The sequence below is a fragment of the Sciurus vulgaris genome (assembly GCF_902686455.1).
Source record: "Sciurus vulgaris genome assembly, chromosome: 11".
In the NCBI taxonomy this organism is placed as follows: domain Eukaryota; kingdom Metazoa; phylum Chordata; class Mammalia; order Rodentia; family Sciuridae; genus Sciurus; species Sciurus vulgaris.
In genome coordinates, this window is record NC_136472.1 from 120,612,639 (window position 1) to 120,638,676 (window position 26,038).

General features: G+C 34.2%; 1 protein-coding gene across 4 annotated transcripts in view; it reads left to right on the top strand.

The window, feature by feature from the left end:
• CCDC15 (coiled-coil domain containing 15) overlaps positions 1–25,738 on the top strand; it is a 73,768-nt gene extending 48,030 nt beyond the window's left edge. The window contains exons 14-16 of one of the 4 annotated variants that reach the window (XM_079104332.1): positions 23,195–23,374; positions 23,690–23,838; positions 24,919–25,738. In XM_079104332.1, coding sequence (XP_078960458.1) covers positions 23,195–23,374; positions 23,690–23,838; positions 24,919–25,040 — 451 coding nt within the window. In that variant the 3' untranslated portion in view covers positions 25,041–25,738. Of the gene's footprint in view, positions 1–15,484; positions 15,521–23,194; positions 23,375–23,689; positions 23,839–24,918 lie in introns of those variants that run through there. The other 3 variants (XR_013757774.1, XM_079104333.1, XR_013757773.1) reach the window with 3 other exon arrangements.
• Positions 25,739–26,038: the final 300 nt, after the last annotated feature.

Genomic DNA, 26,038 nt, shown 5'->3' on the forward strand with positions numbered 1-26,038 from the left:
TGACCTCTAAGAATTTTTTAATCTCCTCCCGGATGTTTTTTGTTATCCATGTTTCATTCAATAGCATATTATTTAGTCTCCAGGTGTTAGAGTAATTTCTCTTTTTTATTTTGTCATTGATTTCTATTCTCAGTCCATTATGATCTGATAGAACACAAGGCAGTATCTCTATTTTTTTGCATTTCCTAAGGGCTGCTTTGTGGCATAACATATGATCTATTTTCGAGAAGGTTCCATGTGCTGCTGAGAAGAAAGTGAATCCGCTCGTTGATGGATGGAATATTCTATATATGTCTATTAAGTCTAAGTTATTGATTGTGTTATTGAGTTCTATGGTTTTTTTGGTTGGATTGTGTTTGGAAGCTCTATCTAGTGGTGACAGTGGTGCATTAAAGTCACCCAGAATTATTGTGTTGTGGTCTATGTGATACCTGAAATTGAGAAGGATTTGTTTGATGTACAGGGATGCAACATTGTTTGGGGCATAAATATTTACTATTGTTATGTCTTCCTGATTTATGGTTCCCTTAAGCAGTATGAAATGTCCTTCTTTATCCCTTCTGACTAACTTTGGCTTGAAGTCCACTTTATCTGATATAAGGATGGCAACCCCTGCTTTTTTACTGGGTCCATGTGCGTGGTAGGTTTTTTCCCATCCTTTCACCTTTAGTCTGTGGATGTCTTTTTCTATGAGATGAGTCTCTTGCAGGCAGCATATTGTTGGGTCTTTCTTTTTAATCCATTCTGCCAGTCTATGTCTTTTGATTGATGAGTTTAGGCCATTAACGTTCAGGGTTATTATTGAGATATGATTTGTATTCCCAGTCATTTGGCTTATTTTTGGTTTTTAAGTTGGCTTGGTTTCTCCTTTGAGTGGTTTTTCTCTAAGGTAGTTCCTCCCTTTGCTGACCTATATTGTTGTTTTTCATTTCCCCCTCATGGAATATTTTGTTGAGAACGTTCTGTAGTGCAGGCTTTCTATTTGTAAATTCTTTTAACTTTTGTTTATCATGGAAGGATTTTATTTCATCTTCAAATCTGAAGGTTAGTTTTGCTGGGTCTAGGATTCTTGGTTGGCAACCATGTTCTTTCAGAGCTTGAAATATGTTGTTCCAGGCCCTTCTAGCTTTTAGAGTCTGGGTTGAGAAGTTGGCTGCTATCCGTGTTGGTCTCCCCCTATATGTAATCTGATGCTTTTCTCTCGCGGCCTTCACAATCCTATCTTTATTTTGAATGTTAGGCATTTTCATATAGTGCCTTGGTGTGGATCTGTTGTGATTTTGTACATTTGGTGTTCTGTAAGCCTCTTGTATTTGATTTTCCATTTCATTCTTCAGGTTTGGGAAATTTTCTGATATTATTTCATTGAATAGGTTGTTTATTCCTTTGGTTTGTATCTCTGTGCCTTCCTCAATCCCAATAATTCTTAAATTTGGTCTTTTCATGATGTCCTGTAGTTCTTGGAGATTCTGTTCATGATTTCTTACCGTCTTCTCTGTTTTTTCAACTTTATTTTCAAGATTAAATATTTTGTCTTCATTGTCTGAGCTTTTGTCTTCCAAGTCGTCTAGTCTTTTGGTGATGCTTTCCATTGAGTTTTTTATTTGGTTTATTGTCTCCTTCATTTCAAGGATTTCCGTTTGTTTTTTTTTTTGAGAATCTTTATCTCTTTGTTGAAATGATCTTTTGCTTCCTGCAGGTGCTCTTTTAGCTTATTGGTATCATCATTCATTGCCTGCATTTGCTCTCTTATCTCATCCTTTGCTTTACGAATCATCTTAGTCATGTATAATCTGAAGTCCTTCTCTGTCATTTCTTCTAACATACTGTCTTTGGATTCTATTAGTATAGAATCTAGATTTGTTTGGATCATTTTCTTCCCTTGTTTTTTCATGTTGTTCATGTATCTTTCCCTCTAGCAGTGAAGATCTGGGGTGTTGCAGATTTCCCCCTATAGGCTTATAGTGGCCCTATAGGTTTCCAAAACCCTTTCTTTAAGGGGAGATCAATATTAGCAGTGCCCAAATCAGACACTATGCAATCCTAGACCAAATAGCCCCTATGGGGACAATAACAAAATTGTCATAATAAACAAAATGAGTTCAAATATTATCTCCAGTAAAACAAACAGGTTTGCAATAAAGTCTGCAGTTTCTAATGGAGGACAAAGAGGATGCAGAGGGATGTAGAATGTGGCTATTAATGGGATAAGAAAAGAATATACAGAGGTTCTAGAAAATAGAAAGGGTGAGAGTGTAATCAAAAGAAATCGGATGTTAGCATGCAAAAAAGGGAGAAAGAGACTCTGAGGGAACAGGTAAACAAAAGGAAAAGAGAGCAAGAAAAGTAAAGAAATAAAAACTTAAATTTTTTAAAAAGGAGAAAAAAGAAAATCTACGGTATAACAGTCATATACTAATGAAACCTCCCAGAGTTCAGTAGCCTGATGCATGAGAAGTACCTGACAATGAGCTTCAAGCCTCCAGCAGGCGTCTCAGGATGGGATTTGCCCCACCCAAAGATCAGAGCGCGGCTTCCAGGATTATCCAAGATGGCCGCTCTGGCTTCGAAATGTGTTGGCAAATGGAGAGCTGCAGCTCAGGGGTGGATGTGGTCAGCTGGAGGTCCTGGAGCCGGGATGCGGTTGGTCCGGCAGGGGTCCTGGAGGTCCGGTGTGTTTGGTGTGGTTGTGGGATCCTGGAGGCCAGGTGCAATCAGTCAGTCTGGGGTCCCGGTGATAGGGTGCAGTCAGTTGGTCTGGGGGTCCTGGCGGCAGGGAGCAGTCAGTCAATGTGAGGGTCCCAGAGGCAGGGAGTGATTGGTCAGGCTGAGGGATCCTGGAGACGGGGCTCAGTCAATCCAGCCAGGGGTCCTACGGGGCCTAGCTGTTGTCTCAAAATGGCAGCAACCACGTGTAATCAAACCTGCAGGTACTGTAACAGTGAATTTCCAGGCGACAGCAGGCAGCTGGTGCTCTGCTGGTTGTCGGCGATCAATTTGCTGACTGTTATCAGACGATCGGGAGGTGAACCTCGAGCTTTGGGTGATGGATAGGTGTAAGGCAGGCGATGGACAGGCGAGAGGCAGGCAAATGGCCTATTTGGTACATTTTAACTTTGATTGGGAATCTACTACCTGCCAGACACTCAAGTGTTATTTTGAGAAAACAAAACATATACATGGCAAGATAGTAGTTCATAGCATGGATTAGAATTAAATTGACTTAAGTTTGGATGTATCACTTATTGGCTATGCAAACTTAAACTTTAATATTCTTAATTATAAAATGGGGCTAGATGTGGTGGCATACACCTAAAATCCCAGCTACTCAGGAGGCTGAGGCAGAAAGATCTCAGGTTTGCAGGCAGCCTGGGCAATTTAACACTTCCCTGTCTCAAATAAAAAATAAAAAGGGCTAGGGATGTAGCTCAATGGTAGAGTGCCCCTGGGTTCAATCCCCAGTAGTACAAAAATTTTTTAAAAATAATATTTAACTAAATAAATGTAAATAAATAAATAGTTTGGGGATTACAATATCTTTCAATGTGTTCGTAGAATTAAGTGGACAAATATATGTAAAGTTCTTAGCATTGTATCTGCATTTAATAAAAATCACAATAAAAAGTACTATTACACCATAATAGTGGAGGGGGGTGATAATTAGTAGGATGAGCACCAAGGGAGAATAGACATATGAAGACAAAGAGATTAATAATAATGATAATGGTAAAAAAAGAAAAATTGTAATGCTAAAAGAGCATCTTGGGAGATCAAAAAGGCTTTACAGAAGAGTTCATATTCAAGCTTATTCTTAAAGGATAAAGTTTGCCAGATGATTAAGGAACTTAGTTTGAAAGCATGAGATATGAGATATGTTTGGGAAATAATGTGAAAAAATTGAGTTGGCTAACCTTTGATGAAAGTGAAGCATGACAGGGACAATAACAAAACTATTGAAAGACTTTAAGGCAGAAGCCTTATGATTTGGTTTGTGTCTTACAAAGATCTTGGCAGCAGATTTTAAAACAGTCTGAAGAAGACAGAAAACTAGAGTCCAGATAGGATGTTATTATGGTAATTGCAGTGAGAGATGATGAAGGTATTGGGAACAGAGAATAACTTGTTTAATAATATTTAAGTAGATTCATATAACTTGATGACCAGTTAGGTTTGGTGTTCAGAAAGTAGGTGGTTTCTAACTTTATCTTGGATAGCTGAATGCGTGGCAATACCATTAACTTAGGGAATGCCCAAAGAACAGATTGCTGGTGAGTTCACTTTTTTGATTGTGAATTTGAGGAGCCTGTGGAATATTAAGGGAAGGATGACTCTTAGACATTTAGAGATAAAGAATTAGCGTTCTGGGAACAATTGGAACTAAAGATTTCTTTAGTAGTTTTCAATGTATGTTTCAATGTGAATTTGGGCCAGACACAGGGCCATTGCTGGAGTTCAGAGAAACAAGCAGAGCATTTGGTGGTCTTAAGGAATGGACATAACAAAATTAAAAACTCAAGGGGTCTCAAACACTTGATCAGTTTTCTTCTCAAGACATTTGCCAAAATTGAAAACTGAAAGGCTAAGTAAAAATCCCTGTATGGAAAAAAAACAAAAAAACTGAATATTTGTTAGTCTGTGGTACTGAGGAGATGTGGAGTTCAGGACTCACTGGGTTGTGGGTGGGAGACAAAGGGCAAATGGATATTACAGGTTTTCATTTGAAAGCTATAGAGAGCACATATAAAGAAGACAAGCCAACTAACTATAGAATAACCCTTACCTAAACTGCAAAGCAGTTTTGATTTTGCAGACTTCTGAACTAGATTGAGATGATGAACCCTATACTCTGCCTAGTAGAGAAAAGGGAAAACTCTCTCTGGTCATAAATAACATCATTTAGGACGTTTAAATTGTTTTAAAGCAATATTCAGTTTGCAGTCAAGATTTTCTAAGTATGTGAAAGGATAGGACCAAATGTCCAAAACCTAAGAGAAAAAACAGACAAGCAGACTCATAGGTCACAGATATTGGGGTTAACAGAGGAGGTCTTTAAAATAATTGATTAATATGCTCAAGTAAATTGAAGAGATGGGAAAAATAAATATGGAGAATTTTACAAGAGAATTGGAATCTGTGATATAGGAAATCTGGAATTGAAAAAATGATTTTAAAATAAACTCAGCATATTTGCAATGAGGTACCACTTCAGACTCACCAGAATAACTTAGGGGGAAAAGAGACAACAAACTTCCCAGTACCAGATATGCTCAAGGAATAACTGTACATTTTGTATCAGTGTAAGTAGAAAAGAGCACAGTTGCTTTGGAAAACAGTTTAATATCTTTATACAGTTAAGCATAGACTTACCCTATGACCCACTGACCATACTTCTAGATACTTATTCAAGAACAATGAAAATCTATTTGTAAAAACAGTAAATAGTGACAGAATATATTCTTTTTAAATGCTGATGGAACATTTTCCAACATTGACTATATTCTGGGTTATTTTTCAGAGTATTTCCTCTGACTATAGTGACGTTAAGCTAGAAATCAAGGAGTACATTTCTAAAGAATTCTGGGTGAAAGGTAAAATTACATTGGAAATTAGGAAATAGTTTGAAGAGAATAATAATGAAGATAAAATGTATCAAAACTTCTCAGAAACCAGAGGAATAAGAAGTTATGCTCCATTTGTGTTCCATGTGTGAAAATGCATTCTACTGTCATGTATAACCAATTAGAACAAATAAAAATTTTTTTTAAAAACTTGTCAAAAGCAGTTAATGTAGTTTGAGGGGATGATAGGGCTTTAATTGAGTTATTAAAAAAGCCTAAAAATAAATGTTTTATCCTTCCCTCTTAAGAAGTTTTTTAAGAAAAATTACAAATCAAATTAGGAAAAAAAAGTCATAAGGATTAGTGTAGAAATCAATGAAATAGAAAACAAATATATACAACAGATCACCAAGTCCCCAAATTATTTTTTTCTAAATTCATTTTTATCTTTTAAAATTTTATTCCAAAGTTATTTTCCCCAAATTTATCAGGAACTTGCTACTTTTACTAATCAGTGAAAAAAAGAGAAAGTGAAAACACAATTTACTAATATGACAAATGGAAAAGGAGCCATTAATACAGAACCTATAGACATTAAATCAATGTACAAGGGCATTATAAACCACTTTGCACTAAAGGACTTTGATGATTTTGTTTAAACAAACTCCTTTTTAAAAAGAAAATTAAGATGGACATGAAAAAATTACAAAATTGAGAAATCCCATATCACTTAAATTAAATCAGTTGTTAAAAATCTTCTCAAAAAGAAAATTCCAGGTTCAGAACCAGGCTCATGTCTTCACTGAGGTTTTTTTTTCAAATATATAAGGGGAAAAAATAACACCAAATTTTAAACTCTTCCAAAGAATAGAAAACAGAATATTTCTCAAATAAAGAGGCCAGCATAACCTTAATATCAACCTGATAAGTACCTCCGAAGAAAGCGATATTACAGACTAATTACTCTCATAAATGAAAAAATCCTAAGTAAATTATTAGCACAGTGGCTGTTGGTACTGCTGTAGGCTTCAGTCCTGCAGCATCTGTCTGAACCTTTGCTTCTAGCCCTGAGAAGCCTCTTAATCACCCCTGAACTTCTCCCAGTCCCTGGATCAAATGGAAACAAAACTTTTTGCAACAACAATAGTAAAGAAACAAACTGACTGAAAAAAATCATTTAGACCTGTTAGAGTATTGCCTTTGGATAGTAAAAAAAAAATTTTTTTTTTTCTGTTTTTTCTTTCTTATTTTCCAAGCTTTTTCATTAGTTTGTTTGACTTTGAAAGCCTGAATAATGTCTGTATTTAGGGGTTCACTCCTTATAAATATTCTGCTTATTTTCCAATATAGAGTACAAGGACTCTGAAAATTTTTTATATGACAACTCACCGGTGAGAATGGTTTACCTGTGGGGTGTTTAATACTTACTTTATATATGCTGTTATTCTCATAGTCTTCTGTACGCCCCTTTGAAAAGTAATGATGCCATTGTCTAAAAATTATCTGACAAAAGGTGCTACAATAAAAAATGTGTGTGTGTGTGTGTTTTGACTAGGATAGGGAGACTTGGGGAAAGAAATAAAGTTGTCTAGTGTAGCCTTGTAGTAGAATTCTGTTTAAATATTTCAAGAACCTTTTCTACTGTTAATGGTCTTCAAACTGTAGTTACATAATCTCTCCATTTAACAATTTCAGAATCTATGGGTGTTGTCTCTCAGGGTGTTCATTCTTATATCTAGGCCAGATTTATCCTACTCTTACCTAATCTTTTAGCCATAATTCTGATATGATCTGCATTTTTAAAAATTCTTTCAATTCTGTATGCCCTTATGCATTTTACAGGCTCACCAGGTTAAAGACAGAATGGCAATTTAGTTTAGTTCATTTAACTGAGGCTAATACACCCCTACTGAGGGTATTTTATGTCTAATCTAAATCTTCTCATGACATGACTACCACATGGCATAGTCAGTGGGGGATTCTTTAGCACTACCACTGATCTTTGAAAGCTTTTCTGCTTAAGGCTTTTATTTTATTCTCATTTCCTGCTGGATAATATTTTTCTTCATAGATTTATATTCTTGACCTCAGAAAAAATATGAAGGTCTCTGATTATTACAGATGGTATCAGAAGACTTAAAATTGTGTTTGATAGTTGGCAGATTATACTTTTTACCTTTTCCTTCTTGAAGAAACGAAATCATTTATGCCTTCTTTGTATGAAGGTTATGTGATTTAATTTGAAAACAAAACCTATTTTACCTGCATTTAAAAATATTTGTAAACAGGAATGAAAATTGCTTTACCTCTTTCAGTTATTACAGGAATTAAACAATATGGTTTCACTAGTTTATTTAGTAGCAATCTGTTGAGTTTCTACTACTTGGTAGACATACTAGATCTAGTATGTATAAGAAATAAAAGGCATGATCCAGTCTTCAGGGAACCTGCTAGATAGATTCGACTGACTAGTGGAGAAGAAGATAAATAAATAGATCATTATAATACCTTATATTAAAGTCCTAGCTCTGCTACCGGACAGCTGTGTGACTGTGGGAAAGCTACTTCTGCAATCCTCAGTTTCCTCTTTGTAAAATAAGGGTAATAGTGCTACATACCTCATAAATTTGCTGTGAGGATTAAAAGAAGTAATATGTAAATGTGGTTAATACAATATGTAAATGTGCTTAACTTATCTGGCACATAGTATATTTTCAGTAAATGTTAATTGCTGCTCTTTTCATTAGAAGGAAAAAATATAAGAATATGTGGGAGCACAGAGAATGTGGTTAGAAACCAGATTTGAAGGTACAGGGTGGTAGAAGGAAAGGCAATACTTCTTGAAATGAGTTTTGTGGTATTAATAAGAATAGTATAAGACAAAGTAGGAATTGGATTGGGGAAAGAGTGAACAGAAATTCTAGGCAAAAGAAGTAGTCTTGCCAAAAGCAGTGATTTGTAAGAGAATGACACTTCTGAACTTGATGTGATTAGAACTAAAGAAAAGGCAAGAAGTGAGCCTTAAGAATAAGGAAAGAAAAGATCATAAAGAGATTAGTGTGTATAAAGAAGGAAGTTGGACTTTATACTGAAAAAGTTAGGAGCCCAGTTAGAGGCATTATGGGAATAGATGTGACTAAATGTTAGGAGATTATTGAAGTAATATACTTGAAGAAGAGAATGAAATTAATTCTTTTAAAAATATATTAAATCCTTACTGTGTGTCCACTGCTTTCCACAAGTTATCATCTCATTTACTCAGTGCAGCAATCCTGCAAGGTAGTAGTTTACATTGTACTAGGCATAATGTTGAGTACTTCAGAGGCATTCAACATCAGTTACCTTATAAGGTAAATTTTATTGTTCTTTTTTATTTTATAAATGGGCAAATGAGCCCTAGAGGAATTAGGTAATGGGATTTAATCCCATATTTGACTCTACCACCTTAATTTTTGAAATCTGTAATGTGTCCTGTCACATAAGTCAAGGCCAAAGAGACAAAGAATGGGAAGCAGTTTTAAGAGAACTGTTTGAGAGAGCTAATAGGATTTTGTCTGTGGGGAATTTAAGGATAAGCCCTAGATTTGTGGCTCCTGCCACCAGATAAATGGGGTACTGTTATGAAACAGATTTGCTAGGAAGGAGGTAGAGGTGAAGAGGGTAAGTTTAGATTGGAGCATATTGGGTTTGAGGTACTTAAAGGAAACCCAAGTAGAGTCCAATAGAACATGTTTAATTATTCTTAGTAGTGATTTCTGAAATCACTAAGAAATAATACTGTTAGAATTAGGGATCAGGAAACAGAAACAACAGCAGCCAGCAAAGATTTAAACTATACTAGATTAGACTTTAATCCTGTTGTGTCAAAGAGGCAGATTTCTTGTGCCTCCTTTAGCAATTGTTTTTCTGATAGAGCACCTCTTTCACTAGTAATGTAAATGAACTGGTTTCATATTGTTCACAAAGAAAAGAATCCATGGAGTCAAAAGATAGCCCCCACCTTTGGTTCTAGTCTCCATTTTATTTAAATTTGGAAAGGGTTAGTGGTATGGCTTTATATGGAAGAAGACTGAAAAACAAGAAGAGTTTATAAGTTGTTGAAATTATAGAAATATATTTTTATATACAGTTTTCCACTGATATCATTTTGCTTACAGGATTCTCTTTGAAAATGCAAATATTCATGTCCATTGTTTAGTTGTGTGAATATCCAGAATACTAAGTTTTATAAACCAATTTGCAGTCTCTTCATTCTTTCCTCTCTTTTATTGAAAAATATGATGCTGGTTTCAAAATACCTTTTAGCATAACCAGAGAAGTTAGAATAGTACTCATGTCATTACCAATGTATTGACATGTTAATTTCTGACCTAGTCTGGTTTCTATTGTATATCAGTAGAAGGTATATTTACATAGAGAAGAATATACACTTTTTTTTTTAAGTAATTATTTATATCAACCTTTAGTTAGCACTGTCATTTTGGGTTTTATTGTCCCTTCTGAAACCACCATAAGACAGTTGTTAAGAACAACTTGAGAATCTAACCAAAGCTGTGAATCCCACCCCCCCCCCCCGCCCCAAATTTGTATGAGACATTAGTAGGGATGTCAAATTGGCAGGTAAGTAAGTAGGTTTGACTCTCAGGGGAATGATCTGGGTCGGAGTGTAGCTGTGAGTTACAGGCATTATGGTTGGAACTGGAACAGAAGACATATATTAAATCACCTGGGGCGAACATATAGGTAAGGAGAGGAGAATGCCTACAATTGAGCTTTAAGTAGATGGGCTTATAAAGGAGACAGAGAAGGATGATCCAGAGGTGTAAGAGGAAATCTAGGGGAACATATTGTGTCACAGAGGATGAGGAAGAGAAAAGTTTCAGGAAGGAAGGTGTAGTTAACAACATTAAATATTTCTAAGAGGGCAAGTAAAATGAAGACAGAAAATACTCTTAGTGTTTCTCAACCTTCATTATGATTCCTTTACAGAGCTTTTTAAAGACTTTTTTTCCATGTGGCTCCCCCTAAAATTTTAATACACAGATATAATGCATTTCTGGTTATGTACATTGGCTTTTTGGAGGGCCACAAGCTATTGTCATATCTAAGAATTTTGTTTGGCCCCTTGGGAATATTGTTGCCCCTGTTGAGAATGTAAATAATGAATGGATTAAATGACTTGTAGAGTACCAGTGACCTTAGAACTGGTTTGGTGAAATGATGGATCTTATAGCCATTTTGGAGTGGGTAAGGAAGTGTGAAACTAAAGTCAGAAAGTCTAGATAACTCACTCATGATGTAATGACTATAAGAATAATAATTAACTATGAGGAGAGGGAGGGACTGATTTCATCATTTTTAGTAACTAACTGTCCTGGTACCAAGACTTAAGGTGTTGACACTTGAAAAACAATGCTTTTAGTTTACTGATGTAGAGAGTAATTGGTATAGAGAATTATTCTGGTAAGTAAGAACTTCATATGAAATTGTTTATGCTACTGCTTGTAGTATCCAAATTAACACATATTTTGAATTTGATAATTCATCTTTTCTGTTGTCATCCACTTGGTTCCATTTATATTTCATCATTGAAAATTTAAATTTGGTTCATTCCATTTGCCTTTTTCACAACGTCATCAGTTACTGAACTTAACAAATACGAATGTCCTCAAAATATTTTTCTTTACTGGTTCCTTGGAATAAGATCTCTGTGTTTGTAGATTTCTAGCAAAAGAATAACTATGATCTTTGTCTCAGCTTTAAAATTCTGTAATCTTTTAAACTTTTCCTTTTATTCTCTAGCTTATTTTAAGAGAGCAAAACAACATATATTCTAAAATCAATTGTAAAACATATCTGCCTGTTTTGGCCTCTTTCCACATTACCTTTCTCACATTCCTAGTAAACTACCTTATATATCTTTAAATCTTGATCCTCACAGTATAAAAATCTCTCTGTCCAGGTCATAGTAATGAGATTTCTTACCTCTACCCTATTAAAATTTTATGTTGCATTTGAGTTTAAATTATGCCATAAAAACTATTTTTGTGTTCTATACTCTTTGAGAAATACTCAATTTAGATTTATAATTGTAACTTAGGAAATACTAGCAAGTGTGGGAGGGCAGTTATAACAAAATCCTTATGTAAAGTGGTCTTGTCTTTCCTGGAGAAGGCCAGTGGTTAGCTATTGGAATATGGACAAATTTGGTTCCACAACTGTCATAACTTACCGGATCTTTCAGCCTTTGTAGCATGTCTTCCAAATTTTTAACTTATACCTTGTTAATTTAACAAAATGGAAGACTGATTTTCCTGGAGTTCATAACCTACCACAAAGGGATGAAAACCTAGAATTTTCAGTAGTCCATGCTTCACTGAACAGGTATGAATAAGAGTTGGTCTCATAGTATTGTTTAGGAAACAGTGGCTCATTTGTTTCAAAGTAATTTTTTTTTTCTTTTTTTTACAGTGCTGGGGATCGAACCCAGGGCCTTAGTGCTTGCAAGGCAAGCCCTCTACCAACTGAGCTATATCCCCAGCCCTCAAAGTAATTTTTACCACTTGGTCTTGTCAACATGTGTTTAAGTTCTAATCCTTTAATCAGTTCCATTACTTTTTGGTGCTAGGAATCGAATCCTGGGCTTTGTAGATGCTCTCAAACAGCATCACATCATTCACAGGGAAATCTTTTGTGAAAGAAAGAGCCAACTGATGTGGCAAATTTCATTATTGTCTTATTTTAAGAAATTGCTACAGCCTCTCTACTACAGCATACACTCTACCACTGAGCTTCATCTTGCGCAAGTCAAATTTCTTCACAAAAGCTCTTCTCTTATACTTTTTCATGATTTTCTCACTGAGTTACTCATTTAATATCTACTCATAAGTGGGAATTTTTAATGGGTATAATGAATAGATATACAAAAACTATATATATTTAAAGCACAAAATGTAATAAGTTTTGACATATGTATACACATATGAAACCACCATCAAAGTCAAGATAGTAAACATAACTATCACCCCCAAAAGTTTTCTCATGCCTCTGGTAGCCCCTCCTTCCTGCCTCCTCTATTAAGTCTTCTGTAGGCAACAATGTTCAACTTTCTGTCACTATAGATTTTTTTTTTTAGAGTTAAATATAGAAATACCTCAGCGATATTATGAGTTCAGTTTCAAACTACTGCAATAAAACGAATGACACAGTAGAAGAGTCCCATGAATTTTTTTTATTTCCAAGTACACATAAAAACTATGTTTATTCAATGATGCAGTCTATTAGGTGTACAGTAGCATTATGTCTATAAAATGTATATACTTTAATTAAAAATTCTTTGTTGCTAAATGCTGTTGTTCATCTGAGCCTTCAGCAAGTCATAATCATTTTGTTGGTGAAGTGTCTTGCCTCAGTATTGATTATTGCTGACTGATCAGAGTTGTAGTTGTTAAAGATTGGGGTGGCTGTAGCAATTTCTTAAAATAAGACCATAATGGAATTGGCCATGTCCATTGACTTTTCCTTTCACGAAAGATTTCCCTGTAGCAATGTGATGCTATTTGATAGCATTTTATCCCCATGATAGAACTTTTTTCAAAATTGCAGTCCATCCTCCTAAACCTTGATGCTGCTTTATCAACTAAATTTGTGTAATGTTCTAAATCTTTGTTGTCTTTTCAACAGTTAACATCTTCAACAAGAGTGATTCCAGTTTAAAAAAAAAAATTGTCTCTGCTCATCCATGAGAAGCAACTCCATCTGTTAAAGGTTTATCATGAGATTGCAGCAATTCAGTCATATCTTCAAGGCTTCATTTTGAATTCTAGTCCTCTTGCTATTTCTATCATATCTGCAGTTACTTCCTCCGTGAAGTCTTGAATCCCTAAAAATCAACCACAAGAATTGTGATCAACTTCTTTCAAGTTCCTCTTAATGTTGATATTTTGACCTTCTCTTATGAATCATAAATTCTCTTAGTGGCATCTAAGAAGGTTTGCAATTTACTTTGCCCCAGTGCATTGGAGGAATCAGTATATATGGCAACCATAGTCCTAAAAAATGTATTTTGCAAATCATAAGACATAAAGTTGAAATTATTTCCTGTGTTGTAGACTGGATGTTGTAGGCATTAAAATAGCATTAATCTTATTGTTCATCTCCATCAGAGTTCTTGGGTGACCAAGTGCATTGTCAATTAGCAGTAATATTTTGAAAGAAATCTTTTTCTCTGATCAGTAGTTTCAACAGTGGGCTTAAATTATTCAGTAAACCATATTGTGGACAGACATGCCATCATCCAGGTTTTGTTCCATTTATCGAACACAGGAAGAGTAGACTTGGTATGTTCTTAAGGGCCCCAGGATTTTTGGAATGGTAGGTGAGCATTGGCTTCAGCATAAGTCACCAGCTGCATTAGCCATTAACAAGATAGACAGTCCGTCTTTTGAAGCTTTGAAACCAGGTATTGACTTTGCTTTAGCAATGAAAGTCTTAGAAGGCATCTTCTTACAATAAAGGCAGTTTTCTCTACATTGAAAATTTGTTTAGTGTAGCCATCATCGTCAATTAAGGTATCTTCTGGGTAATTTACTACATCAGCACCTGCTACTTCACATTGTACTTATGTTAGAGAGATGGCTTCTTAAACCTCTTAAACCAGCCTGCACTAGCCTCAGACTTTCTTCTGCAGCTTCCTGAATTAGACTTTGGTCTAATTGGAACTTTACCACTAGTTTGATGTATAGAAGACAACTCAAACTTCTCCATATTAACAATAAGGCTGTTACACTTTCTTATCATTCATGTGTTCACTGGGGTAGCACTTTTAATTTTTTTCAAGAACTTTGCATTCACAACTTGGCTGTTTGGCATAGAAGGTCTATCTTTAACCTGCCTCAGCTTTTGACATGCCTTCCTCACCAAATTTAATCATTTCTAGCGCTCTCGCGCACACGCGCTCTCTCTCTCTCTCTCTCTCTCTCTCTCTCTCTCTCTCTCTCTCTCTATCTATCTATCTATCTATCTATCTATCTCTTCCTCCCTCCCTACCCCTTTTTGGGAGTGGGAAGGACCAGGGATGCATAACCACTGACCACATAGCAGCCCTTTTTTATTTTTATTTTTTTTTGAGACAGGGTCTTGCTAGTTTGCTTAGGGCTTTGCTACGTTGCTGAGGCTAACTTTGAACTTGAATCCTCCTGCCTCAGCCTCTCAAGCCACTGGAATTCATCTTTAGCTCTTGATTAAAATGAGATGTTTGAATTTTCTTTTCACTTGAACACTTAGAGGTTATAGTAGGGCTTTTAGCTAGCCTAATTTCCTTATTGTTACATCTCAGAGGCCTAAGGAGAGGAGGAGAAATAGGAATAGCCAGTTGGTGGAGCAATTAGAACACCTATTTATCAATTAAATTCACTGTCTTATATGGGTATAGTTCATAACACCCCAAAACAGTTACAGTAGTAACAACAGAGATCATTGACCACAGATCACCATAATAGATACAGTAATAATAAGAAAGTTTGAAATATTGCAAGAATTACCAAAATGTAACACACAAAATAATCACATACTGATGGAAAATGATACTGATAGACTGGCTTGATGCAGGGCAGTCACAAACCTTCAATTTTAAAAAAATAGGATAGCTGGGAAGCACAATAAAACAAGATGTGCCTGTCAGTGTGTATATACAGTATGCTTGCTTGTGCCCACTCATTTTACTTGAGATTTGTCTTTGTTCTGTCCTTCAAGACTTCATTCATTGTTGCTGAAGAGTATTCTTTTGTATGGATATACCCACAATTTGTTTATTCATTTGTAGATTGCTCCACTTCTCATTTGTTTCTGTTTTTTTTTTACTATAAATAAAGCTCCAGTGAAATTTGTGTACAAGTCTTAATATGGATCTAATACCTTTTTTCATGGGTAAATTCCTAGGAATAGAATGGCTGGATCTTATGGTAGGTGTGTATTTGTTTTAAAAGAAGTTGTCACATTGTTTTTCAAAGTACTTTCACCATTTTATATTACTACCAGCAGTGTATGAGGGCTCAAAGTACTTTCACCATTTTATATTACTACCAGCAGTGTATGAGGGCTCAAGTTTCTTCACATTCTCACCAACTCTTGTCATGGTCAGTCATTTTCATTTTAGCTATTTGAATAGGTGGTTATGCAGTGATATCTCGTTGTAGTTTTAGTTTGCATTTCTCAAGTGATGAATGTTGTTAAACTTCTTTTCATGTATTTATTTGCCATCTCTGTTATTTTTGGTGATCTGTTTAAACCCAAATTTTAAATTGGATTGTTATCTTACTGTTGGGGTTCAGGAGTTCTTTAATTTAATATGGATTCAAAGCCTTTATCAAATACATGCTTTGTGAAGATCTCCCAGTCTGTGGCTTATTTCTTCATCTTAACATTGTCTTTTTTTTTTTTTTTTTTCCTGGTGCTGGGAATTGAACCCAGGGCCTTGTGCTTGACAGGCACGTACTCTACGAACTAAGCTATATCCCCAACTCTTAACATTGTCTTTTAAAGAGTAGAAGTTTTAATTTTGATGATTCCTGTTTTTTAGTTTGTTCTTTTATAGATCTTGTGTCTGTGTTATATTTAACAAATCTTTGCCTAATCCAAGGTCACAAAGATTTTATTCTGTTTTCTTCTAGAAAGATTATCCTTAAAGTTTTATATTTAGGTCTGTAATCCAGTTTGAGTTAATTTTCATACATGGTATAAGGGTTATTTTTGTATGTCGAAAGACTGTATTTTTTTCCTACTGCATTACTTTTGTGTGTTTGTCAAAAATTGATTGTTCAAACATTGGTCAGGATGAGAAAAAATTGTAATCCTCATATATCCCTAGTGGGAAATTTCAATAGCACAGGCACATTGAAAACTAGTATCCACAATGTCTGAAAACTGATGAATAGAAAAAATAACATGTAGCACAGTCATGCAGTGGACTATCAGCAATAAAAAAGAAGTACTACTATAACATGGATAGACTTTGAGAACATTATGCCAGGTGAAAGAAGCCAGTCACAAAAGAATAACCACATATTGGTTGTCTAGTGAAGGCAGATCTATATATAGGTTAGGGGTTGCTTAGGTTTGTGGGAAAAGAAGTGGAGAGAGTGATTACTCATTGGTACAAGATTTCCTTTTGGAATGATGAAAATGTTCTCTAATTACATCATAATGGTGATGAAATTAATAGTATGTAAATTATAACCCAGTAAAGGTGTTTGAAAATTAATTGTCTGTATGTGTATAGGGGGGTTATTTCTGACTTTCTTTTCTATTCCATCAATCTGTTTGTCTCTCTTTACATTAATACCATGCAATTCCAATTAGTGCAGCTCTATAATAAAGTTTGAAATCAGTATTAGATTTTCAGTTTTTTCTTTACAGTTATCTTGGTTATTCTAAGCCCTTTGCATTTCTATGTGAATTTTAAAAATCAGTGTTTCAATTTCCACAAGAAAGACCTCTTGACTTTTAATTGGGATTATGTTCAATCTAGAGGGGAAATTTTATTATTGATATCATAACAATATTGAGTCTTCCACCCCATGATTAGGTACATCTCTCCATTTATATAACTCTTTAGTTTTCCTCAGCAATATTTTATAGTTTTCTGTGTATAGGTAATTTCATATCTTTTGTCAGATCTATCCCTAAGTATTTCATATTTTTGATCTATTGTAAATGGTACTGTTTTTAAATTTCACTTTATGATAGTTGGTAGTATGTGGAAATGCACAATTGATTTTTGGATATCAATCTTGTGCCCCGTGACCTTATTAAACTTACTTATAAATTCCTCTGGATTTTATATAGTTACCAACTTTAAATAAAGACTCTTTTACCTCTGTCTTTAAATTGGATGTATTTTATTTCTTTTTCTTATCAGATTGCACTGGCTAGAACTTCCAGTATAATGTTGAACAAAAATAATGAAATTAGAGAGTCCCTGATTTTGGAGAGGAAGCATTTAGTCTTTCATCATTAAGTATGGCATTAACTGTGGGTTTTTTAATAAGTGCTCTTTATAAAGCTAAGGAAGTTCCCCTTTCTTCCTACTTTGTTTTTGTTTTTTTTTAAAGAAATGGGTGTTGGAAATGGCATATTAGTCCATACTTGTAATTCTAGCGACTCGGGAGACTGAGGCAGAAGGATAGCAAGATTGAGACCAGCCTCAGCAATTTAGTGAGGCTCTAAGCAACTTAGCAATATCCTCTCTCAAAATAAAAAATAAAAAGTGTTGGGGATGTAGCTTAGTGGTAAAATGCCCCTGGGTTCAATTCTTCGTACCAAAAAAAAAAAAAAAAAAAGAAGTAAGGTTGTTGGGTTTTGTAAAAAAAATTTTCTGTTGAGGTATTCATAGTTCTTCTTTTTTTAGTTTGTTAATATGGTGAAATACATTGCTTGACTTTTGAATGTGAAACCAATTCTGTTCTTGGAGTCCACTCTACTTCGTAATAATATATCATTCTTTTAAAATGTTGTTTGATTTTATTTGACAAAATTTTGTTTAGAATTTTCTTGGCCTTTTTAAAATTTTTTAATTCTAATTAGTTATACATGACAGCAGACTGTATTTTGACACATCATACATACGTGGAGTGTAACTTCTTATTCTTCTGGTTGTACAAGATGTAGAATCATACCAGTCACGTAGTCATATATGCACATAGAATTTTTACATCTATGTTTTGAGAGATACTAGTTGGTACTTTCTTTGTCCAATATCTTTGTCAGACTGTGACCTCAGGGTAATGCTGACCTCATAGAATGAATTGGGAATTATTCTCTTCAATTTTATTAGAAGTGTTTATGTACAATTGGTATTATTTTTGCTTAGTTGGTAGAATTTGCCAGTAAATCCATCTGGTTCTGGACTTTTCTTATTGTCTGGAAAAATTCTTAACTATAGTTTCAGTAGTCACTAATATAGGGCTATTTGTCTTATCTAGTTTTTTTCTTGAGAGAGCTTTTTAAGTATTTTGTGTCTTTTAAATAATTTGTCATTTCATTTAAGATGACAAGTTTATTATTATAAAATTATCCTTAGTCTTATTTTAATATCCATAGAATTTGTAGTAATATCACCTTTTATTTTTGATATTAATAATTTGTCTTCTCCCGTAATCCACCTGGCTCAAGATTTTATCAACTTTATTAATCTTACTAGTTTTTGGGGGTTCATTAAATTTTTCTACCATTTTTCTGTTTCCTGCTTCACTGTTTCAAATCTCTTACTTCTGTTTACTTTGGGCTTGATTTCTTCTTTTTTAAAATTTCTTAAGGTAGAAGCTAAAATCTTTGATTTGAGACCCTTCTTTTATTTATTTTTAACAAGCATTTAGTACTATAAATTTTCTACTAAATATTCTTAGGCAGCATCTAATAAATTCATTTTCATGTAGTTCAAAATTTCTTCTAATTTCTGCTTTTTGTTTCTTCTTTGATCATGGGTTATTTAGAGTATGTTGTTAGGTTCTAAACACATGGGAGTTTTTATTTAATTTTAAACATTGAGATTTTCCAAGAATCTGCTTGTTACTGATTTCTTATTTAATTTCATTGTGGTCAGAGAATATTATGCTATGAGTTGAATTCTTTTAAATTTATTGATTTTTTTTTTAATGACCCAGAATGTTGTCCATCTTGGTAAATGTTCCAAGTTCAAGAGCCTTACAATATAATAATGTGTATTCTGCTCTACATTTATATGTAGCATTTAATAAATGTCCATTATTAATATTGGTCATCTTTACTATAGCCTTATCATTTTCTGCCTACTTACTCTATTAGTAATTTAGAGAATGGTATTGAAAATTATGCCTGTAACTGAATTTGTTTGTATCTCCTTATAGTTCTATCAGTCTTTCCTTTATTTTGAAGCTCTGTTGTCAGGTATATAAATGTTTGGGGCTGTTATGTCTCTTTTTTCAATATTTAATCTTCTTTACCCTTGATAGTTGTCTCTGGTCTGAAATCTACATTTCTGGTATATATACATACATATGTACATATTTATATACATATATATGCATAATGTGTGTGTGTATATATATATAGATATATACACACACATATATATACACATGTCTGATGTGTATGTATATGTCTGGTATGTGTGTGATACTAGCTTTTTAATTAGTGTGGCATAATATATCTTTTCTTCTACAATTTTAAGCTATTTGTACCTTTATATTTAAAACACATTTTTTGTCTGTAACATGTAGTCAGGTCTTTTTGCCATATGTGACAATCTCTGCTTTTTAAATGAGGTGTTCAGACCATTTTACATTTAATATGGTCATTGATGGGGTTAGATATAAGTATATCATCTTGCTATTTAGTTTTCTGTTGTTTTACCTATTTATTTTCTTTTTCTGCCTTTTTTTGAATTGCTTTTCAATTTTTATGATTTCATTTAATCTCCTTTGTTGTTGTAACTCTTTGATCTCCTCTAGTGGAGATTGTAACTCTTTGTTTTGTTATTTTGTTGAATATTCTAGAGTTTATGCTATACATCACCGGATTTTCACTGTCTGCCTTCAAATGATATTTGTAACAATTCTTGTATAGTATAAAACTTTTACAATAATATATTTCCATTTTTCCCATTCTATCCTTTATATTCTTATTGTCACGCATTTGACTTTTTACATGTATAACGAATTGTTATTATTTTGGCTTACACAAATTATTAAGAAGATTTAAATAATGAGAAATAGCATAAATACATAAACCAAGAGTATCATTTTCTTCGTCCTGAAGGATATCTTTTAATATTTCTTATAGTTGTGGGTCTACTGGAGATGAAATTTATTTCAAATTTTATGTTTGAAAACAGCTTATTTCATCTTTTAAAACTTTACTCATTCATTTATTTATGTGACACATTTTTTTAAATTATGGTTAAAAACAGAAAATTTACCTTAACCATTTTTAACCATATAGTTCAGGAATGTGAAGTATACTTAAACTGTTGTGAAACAGATCTTCACATCCTGCATAGTTTAAATCTGTTCCCTTTAAACAACTTCTCTTTTTTCCTTTTCCTCAGCCACTAGTAACCACCATTCTATTTTGTGTCTCTATGAATTATTTGACAGCTTTAGACCTTCCTATAAATGGCCTCATGCAGTATTTGTCTTTTTGTGACTGTCTTGTTTCACTTAGCATGTTGTCCTTAAAGCTCATCCATGTTGTTGCATGTGATAAGATTTGCATCTTTTTTTAAAGGCTGAATAATATTCCATTATATCTGTATATCACAATTTGTTTATCCATTGATCTATCAACAGACATTGGGTTTGTCTACCTCTTAGTTAATATAAATTAATGCTTCTCTGGAAATGAAAGTACAAGTATGTTTTTGAGACCCTCCTTTTAATTTTTTAATTCTTTTGGGTATGTACACAAAAGTGAGATTACTGAATCATATGGTTATTTTTACACTACTTTATAATCCCAGCAGTGCACAAGGGTTCCAATCTCTCATATCCTCATTTTTGTTTCTTTTCTTTTTCTTTCCTTTTTTTTTAATATGTGTGTGTGTTTGTGTGTGTGTGTGTGTGTGTGTGTGTGTGTGTGTGTGCGCGCGCGCATGCTAGATCAAACCCCCAGGTGTGCTCTACATATTAGAGCACATCCAGCTCTTTTTATCTTTTTAGACAGGTTCTTACTATGTTGTCCTGGTTGGCCTTGAACTTGAAGTTTTCCTGCCCCAGCCTCCTGCATAACTGGGATTATAGGTGTGTGCCACCATACCTAGCTATTTGTTTTGATAGTAGCCATGCTGATGGGTAGGTAGTGATCATTTCATTATGGCTTTGGTTTGCATTTCCTTGATAATTAGTGATAGTGAGCATCTTTTCATGGATTGATCATTTTTCTTATTATGAGTTGTGTTTTCCTTCCTTTTTGCATGCCTAATTGGATATAATATATGACATAGTGAATTTTACCTTGTTGCCCACTAGATGTGTTAGTCAACTTTCTGTTGCTGTATAAAATAACTGAGATAATTTACTTACAAAGAGAAAAGGTTTATTTTGGCTTATGGTTTCAGAGACTCTAGAACATGATTGGTTGGCCCTGTTGCTTTGGGCCTGTGTAAAGCACCACATTATGGCAGAAAGCATATGGTGGAGTGAAACTGCTTACCTCATGGCCAGAGAGTAAAAAGAAAAAATGAGGAAGGGGTTAAGGGTCTCACAGTTCCCTTCAGGGCTTGCCCCAAAAGGACCTCCTATTAGACCTCATCTCCTCAAGCATCTGTCACCTTCCAATAGCACCAAGCTGGGAATCAAACCTTAATACATTGGGTCTATGAGGAACATTCTAGATCCAGACAATAGCACTGTTCCTATAAATTTTCTTGAGATTTGTTTTGAGATGTTACACCACTTTGGAAACTCACTTACAATTTGTTACATGGGTCTAAAGCAATACTCAATCTAGGACTAAATATTATTACAGTTGAGATCTTCCTGAATTATGAGTTTTTCAAGTCTGACTGGTGGGAACAGGCATGATTCTGTGCATTGTGCAAACCCTAGGCACTATTCTTCTCTTATTATTATTTTGGATGGTTCTTTGCCTAGCCTCAGGTCATTTCCTCATATACGTGCACTAGCTAGTACTCTGCTGTATAGTAGGAGACTACTCTGGATTTCTCTCAGCAGCTCTGTCCCCCCTGGTATTCTGTCCTATAAGCCCTAGTTGTCTTTCTCAGTCTGCCCTCTGAGCTCCCTCTCCTTAACTCAGGGAATTTACTAGGCTGCATTTGAATTCTCCTGTCCAGTATCACTGTCTGGAAACTTCCAAGGCAGAACTGTCTGGCAGTTTTAGGGCTCTTTGTTTGTCTCCCATTTGTCAGGGACTATTACTTTTAGTTGGAGGATGCCTAGTATCTTATAATCCATTGTTTCTTATATTTGTCTGGTTCCCTGTGGCCCCCTCCCCCCGCCATTTCTGAAACAGAATTTTCATAGTTGCACTATACTATAGCAACATTCTCATGGACCGTTCTTACAGAGCTTTCAACTTCAAAAAGACTTTTAAAAACATCATGTCATTTAATTTCCACAACTCAATGCAGTATTGATTTTTTATTAACATGTATTAATTGTACAAATTAATGGGTTTCACATTTCCATACATGTGTATGTCATGCATTGATCATGTCCAACGTTCCTTCTGCCCTTTCTCACTCTCCTCTCTCTACCTTCCCTGCATCTCAGTTCCTAATAGTCACTCTTCTACTTTCAGGTTCTCTTTTGTTTGTTTGTTTACTTTTTTCTTTTTAAGTTTCTTTGGTCATTTAAGGTGGGAGGGCAAACCTAGTCCTGTCTCCTTATAGTTTTAACTTGAGAGGGCTCTTATGCTAGAATTTTTACAGAAAATCTTTTAATAATAGCCACTTTCCATTTCCCTTTGAAAAGCTGTGTATACAGATGACTGTAGGATAAATCAGTATCTTTTGAAGATACTGATTATTAAACTGATTTCCTGACTTTCGTTTCTGGGAGTTTCTTGAGTTGTTTGGATGTGGAAGCTAATTTTTAATAACAAATTTATGAAATTCTGAATCATGTTATGATTTTTATTCTCAGAATTAAGAAAAAGAAAGAGCAACAACGTTATGCTGAAGAGCAGAAGATCCTAAAAATGAACTTCAATGAAGAACCATATTCAGGGGAAAAAATGCCTGGTATGTTAGCCCAGTTACAACTTGAAGAACAGAAAGAAGCTAGAGAAAAACTGCAACAACAGAGAGAAAAAGAACACATAAGGTAATTGGAAAAGTTCTATGTGAAATTCTGATTCTAGAGGAAACTTGTATGAAGTTCTCATTTTCATTCAAGAGAACTGACTGTGTTTTTCATACTTGTCCCTATTTAGGGTACATAACTTCACCAAATATCTTAATTGGCTAATACCCCTTGGGGATGCAGCACAGTTTTCTTAGTGCTGTTTCCCAGTACAAAGAGGAAGAATCAAGGTATAGAGATATGAAATAATTTTAACATTTAAAGCTGGTTGTAAAATCAGGATTTATGCTTACTTTTTTCTCAGTTCACCTTGCGTAATAATACTATGTTTTATAGATACGTAGAAGCATTACGCGCCCAGGTCCAGGAGAAAATGCAGCTGTATAATATTACTTTACCTCCTCTATGCTGTTGTGGTCCTGATTTTTGGGATGCTCACCCTGACACCTGTGCCAACAATTGTATTTTCTATAAAAACCACAGAGGTAAGTTTCTTGAAGGAATAGTTTGGGCCTAGTAGTGATTTAAAGAAAAAGAGCAATAAAAGTAATGATAGCGGTAATTTAGTGTTTATTGAGAGCATTATAACACCTTTACAGAACAACTTTATGAGGTGATGAAAATAATTATAGTGAGTTTTATTTCTCTGTGAAGTTTATTATCTTCTTTTTTCTCAGTTATGGTGGGGAAATATTTCCAGTTCATTCCACTGTAAGGGAACATGAGTTCCAGGTCCTTCTTTAACTGAAAACTATTAGAGTTTGTGTTTTATGGCTAAATTAGGACTCTGTCCTGTTGAATTTCAGAAAATGGTGAACTCTAACAAGAGTGCCAGTTAGATAAAATAGCGTCCTTCCTATAACACTAGTGTTTCTGTGTCTTGTCCATCCTTAAATATATTGATTTACATAGTGTAGAGATTATGTAGGTCTCACATATGCACTAAAAATACTGCTAGTATTTATAATCCTAGTGCATCTCATATGTGATAAGAATTTCTTATCAATCTGGTCAGTGATATTTTTAAAAACACAGATCTGATAATGCATTCCCTGTTCCGAAACCTCTAGGGCTCCCATGACAATACAAAATGCATGGCATATCTTGCATATTTTTCTTTCTGGCCTCAGGCCACACTCTTATTTGCTATTTCCAATATCCTATATTTTTATACCTTTTATACTGCATACACTCAGTTCTCTACCAATAATGCCTTCTATTCTTTATTCCTGTTGATCCTTCAAGACCCATCTTAAGTGGTACCACTTCTGGAAATCTTTGAATCCTCCCTAGAAAGTTTTTCTTTTATTTCTACTTTCATTCGTGATGACATTTTGTGTATTCCTCCAATTTAGAAGTATTACACTGCTATTTAATTATTTTTGTGTTCATCTGCTCTATTTTCTGTTCTCACCATGTATTAAGTACTCAAAATATTTAAATATTTTCTTAATATGTATATTAATATTTATTCAGTGGGTAGAGAAGCAGTACTAATAGGAAAGAGGGCGGGATAGTTGCTTAAATTATGATTTTATTCACTACTGTGCACAACTTTATTGTAGCATATCATCGGGCACTGCATTCAGTCATCAGTTCCTCTGATATCTCCGAGGGAAACGCAACTCTTCGAAATGCCATTCATAATTTTGCTTCTGCACACAAACGGACTTTGAAAAATCTATAATATGAATCTGAAATCAGCTGAATCAACTGGTAGTATTTCAATCTTCATTTAAAATTAACCCTGAGAAATTGCTTTGGAAAAACTGTTAAATTGTGTCAGATGTGTTATTTGGAAAGAAATACTATTCTACATTATATCTATCTCTGCAATTAGATCTCTGCCTTGGGACCAGGGTTGAAAGTTGACTTCCAAATTTGTCTCTTCTTTGGTGTGAGCCATAGGGAAACTGTAATTTTAAAAAATGATCAGACAAGGAAGGTCTCTTCATTTGCTCTGCTCTGATCAGAAGAGTTTGTGAGAAATCTTTTGAGATTATCTTATTTATGATGTTTCCAAAAATGTGTCTTTGAGTCTTGACACTATTGAAAATGTCTGAATGAGGCAGAAAAGAATGAAATGGGTTTCTGAGCATCTATATAGCCATTAGCTTTTCTAATTGTATACAGCAATTAGAAATGAGAATAATCTGAATTTTATGCACATTTTCTTCTCAGAATATTCTCTATCCTGGTTTTTGTTTTAAATTATTGCCTCTTTCCCCATTCAGTGACATTGGATATAGGGTTTTTTTTAGTTATATTTTGTATTGCAAAAAAAGTCAAATAAACTAAGTTCAATCCTGCCTTATTTTTCTATCTTTAAATATCTGGTAAATGATATACCTAGGCAAACAAAATAAAAATTGCCATAGTTATGAATTTGTTATTTTTTCATACTATTTCTTGATACAAAATATGAGAATGTTTAATAATCTTAATAAAAAGTTTCTTTTTCCAGCTTTCTCTATTGTATAATGCTGAAGAAATTCTAATTATCTCCAAAAATGCCCAATTTTCTATCCAGTCCATTGAAAATAAGAGTCAAAATTACCTGAGTGACAAGACTGACTGGTTTTTTAACCAGATTAATTATCCAGTTCAGTCAAAATCCTTGAAGTAATTATATACTTAATTCAGCCCTTTTTTTTTTTTTTTTCCTTTCTTTTTAGAATACTGGGG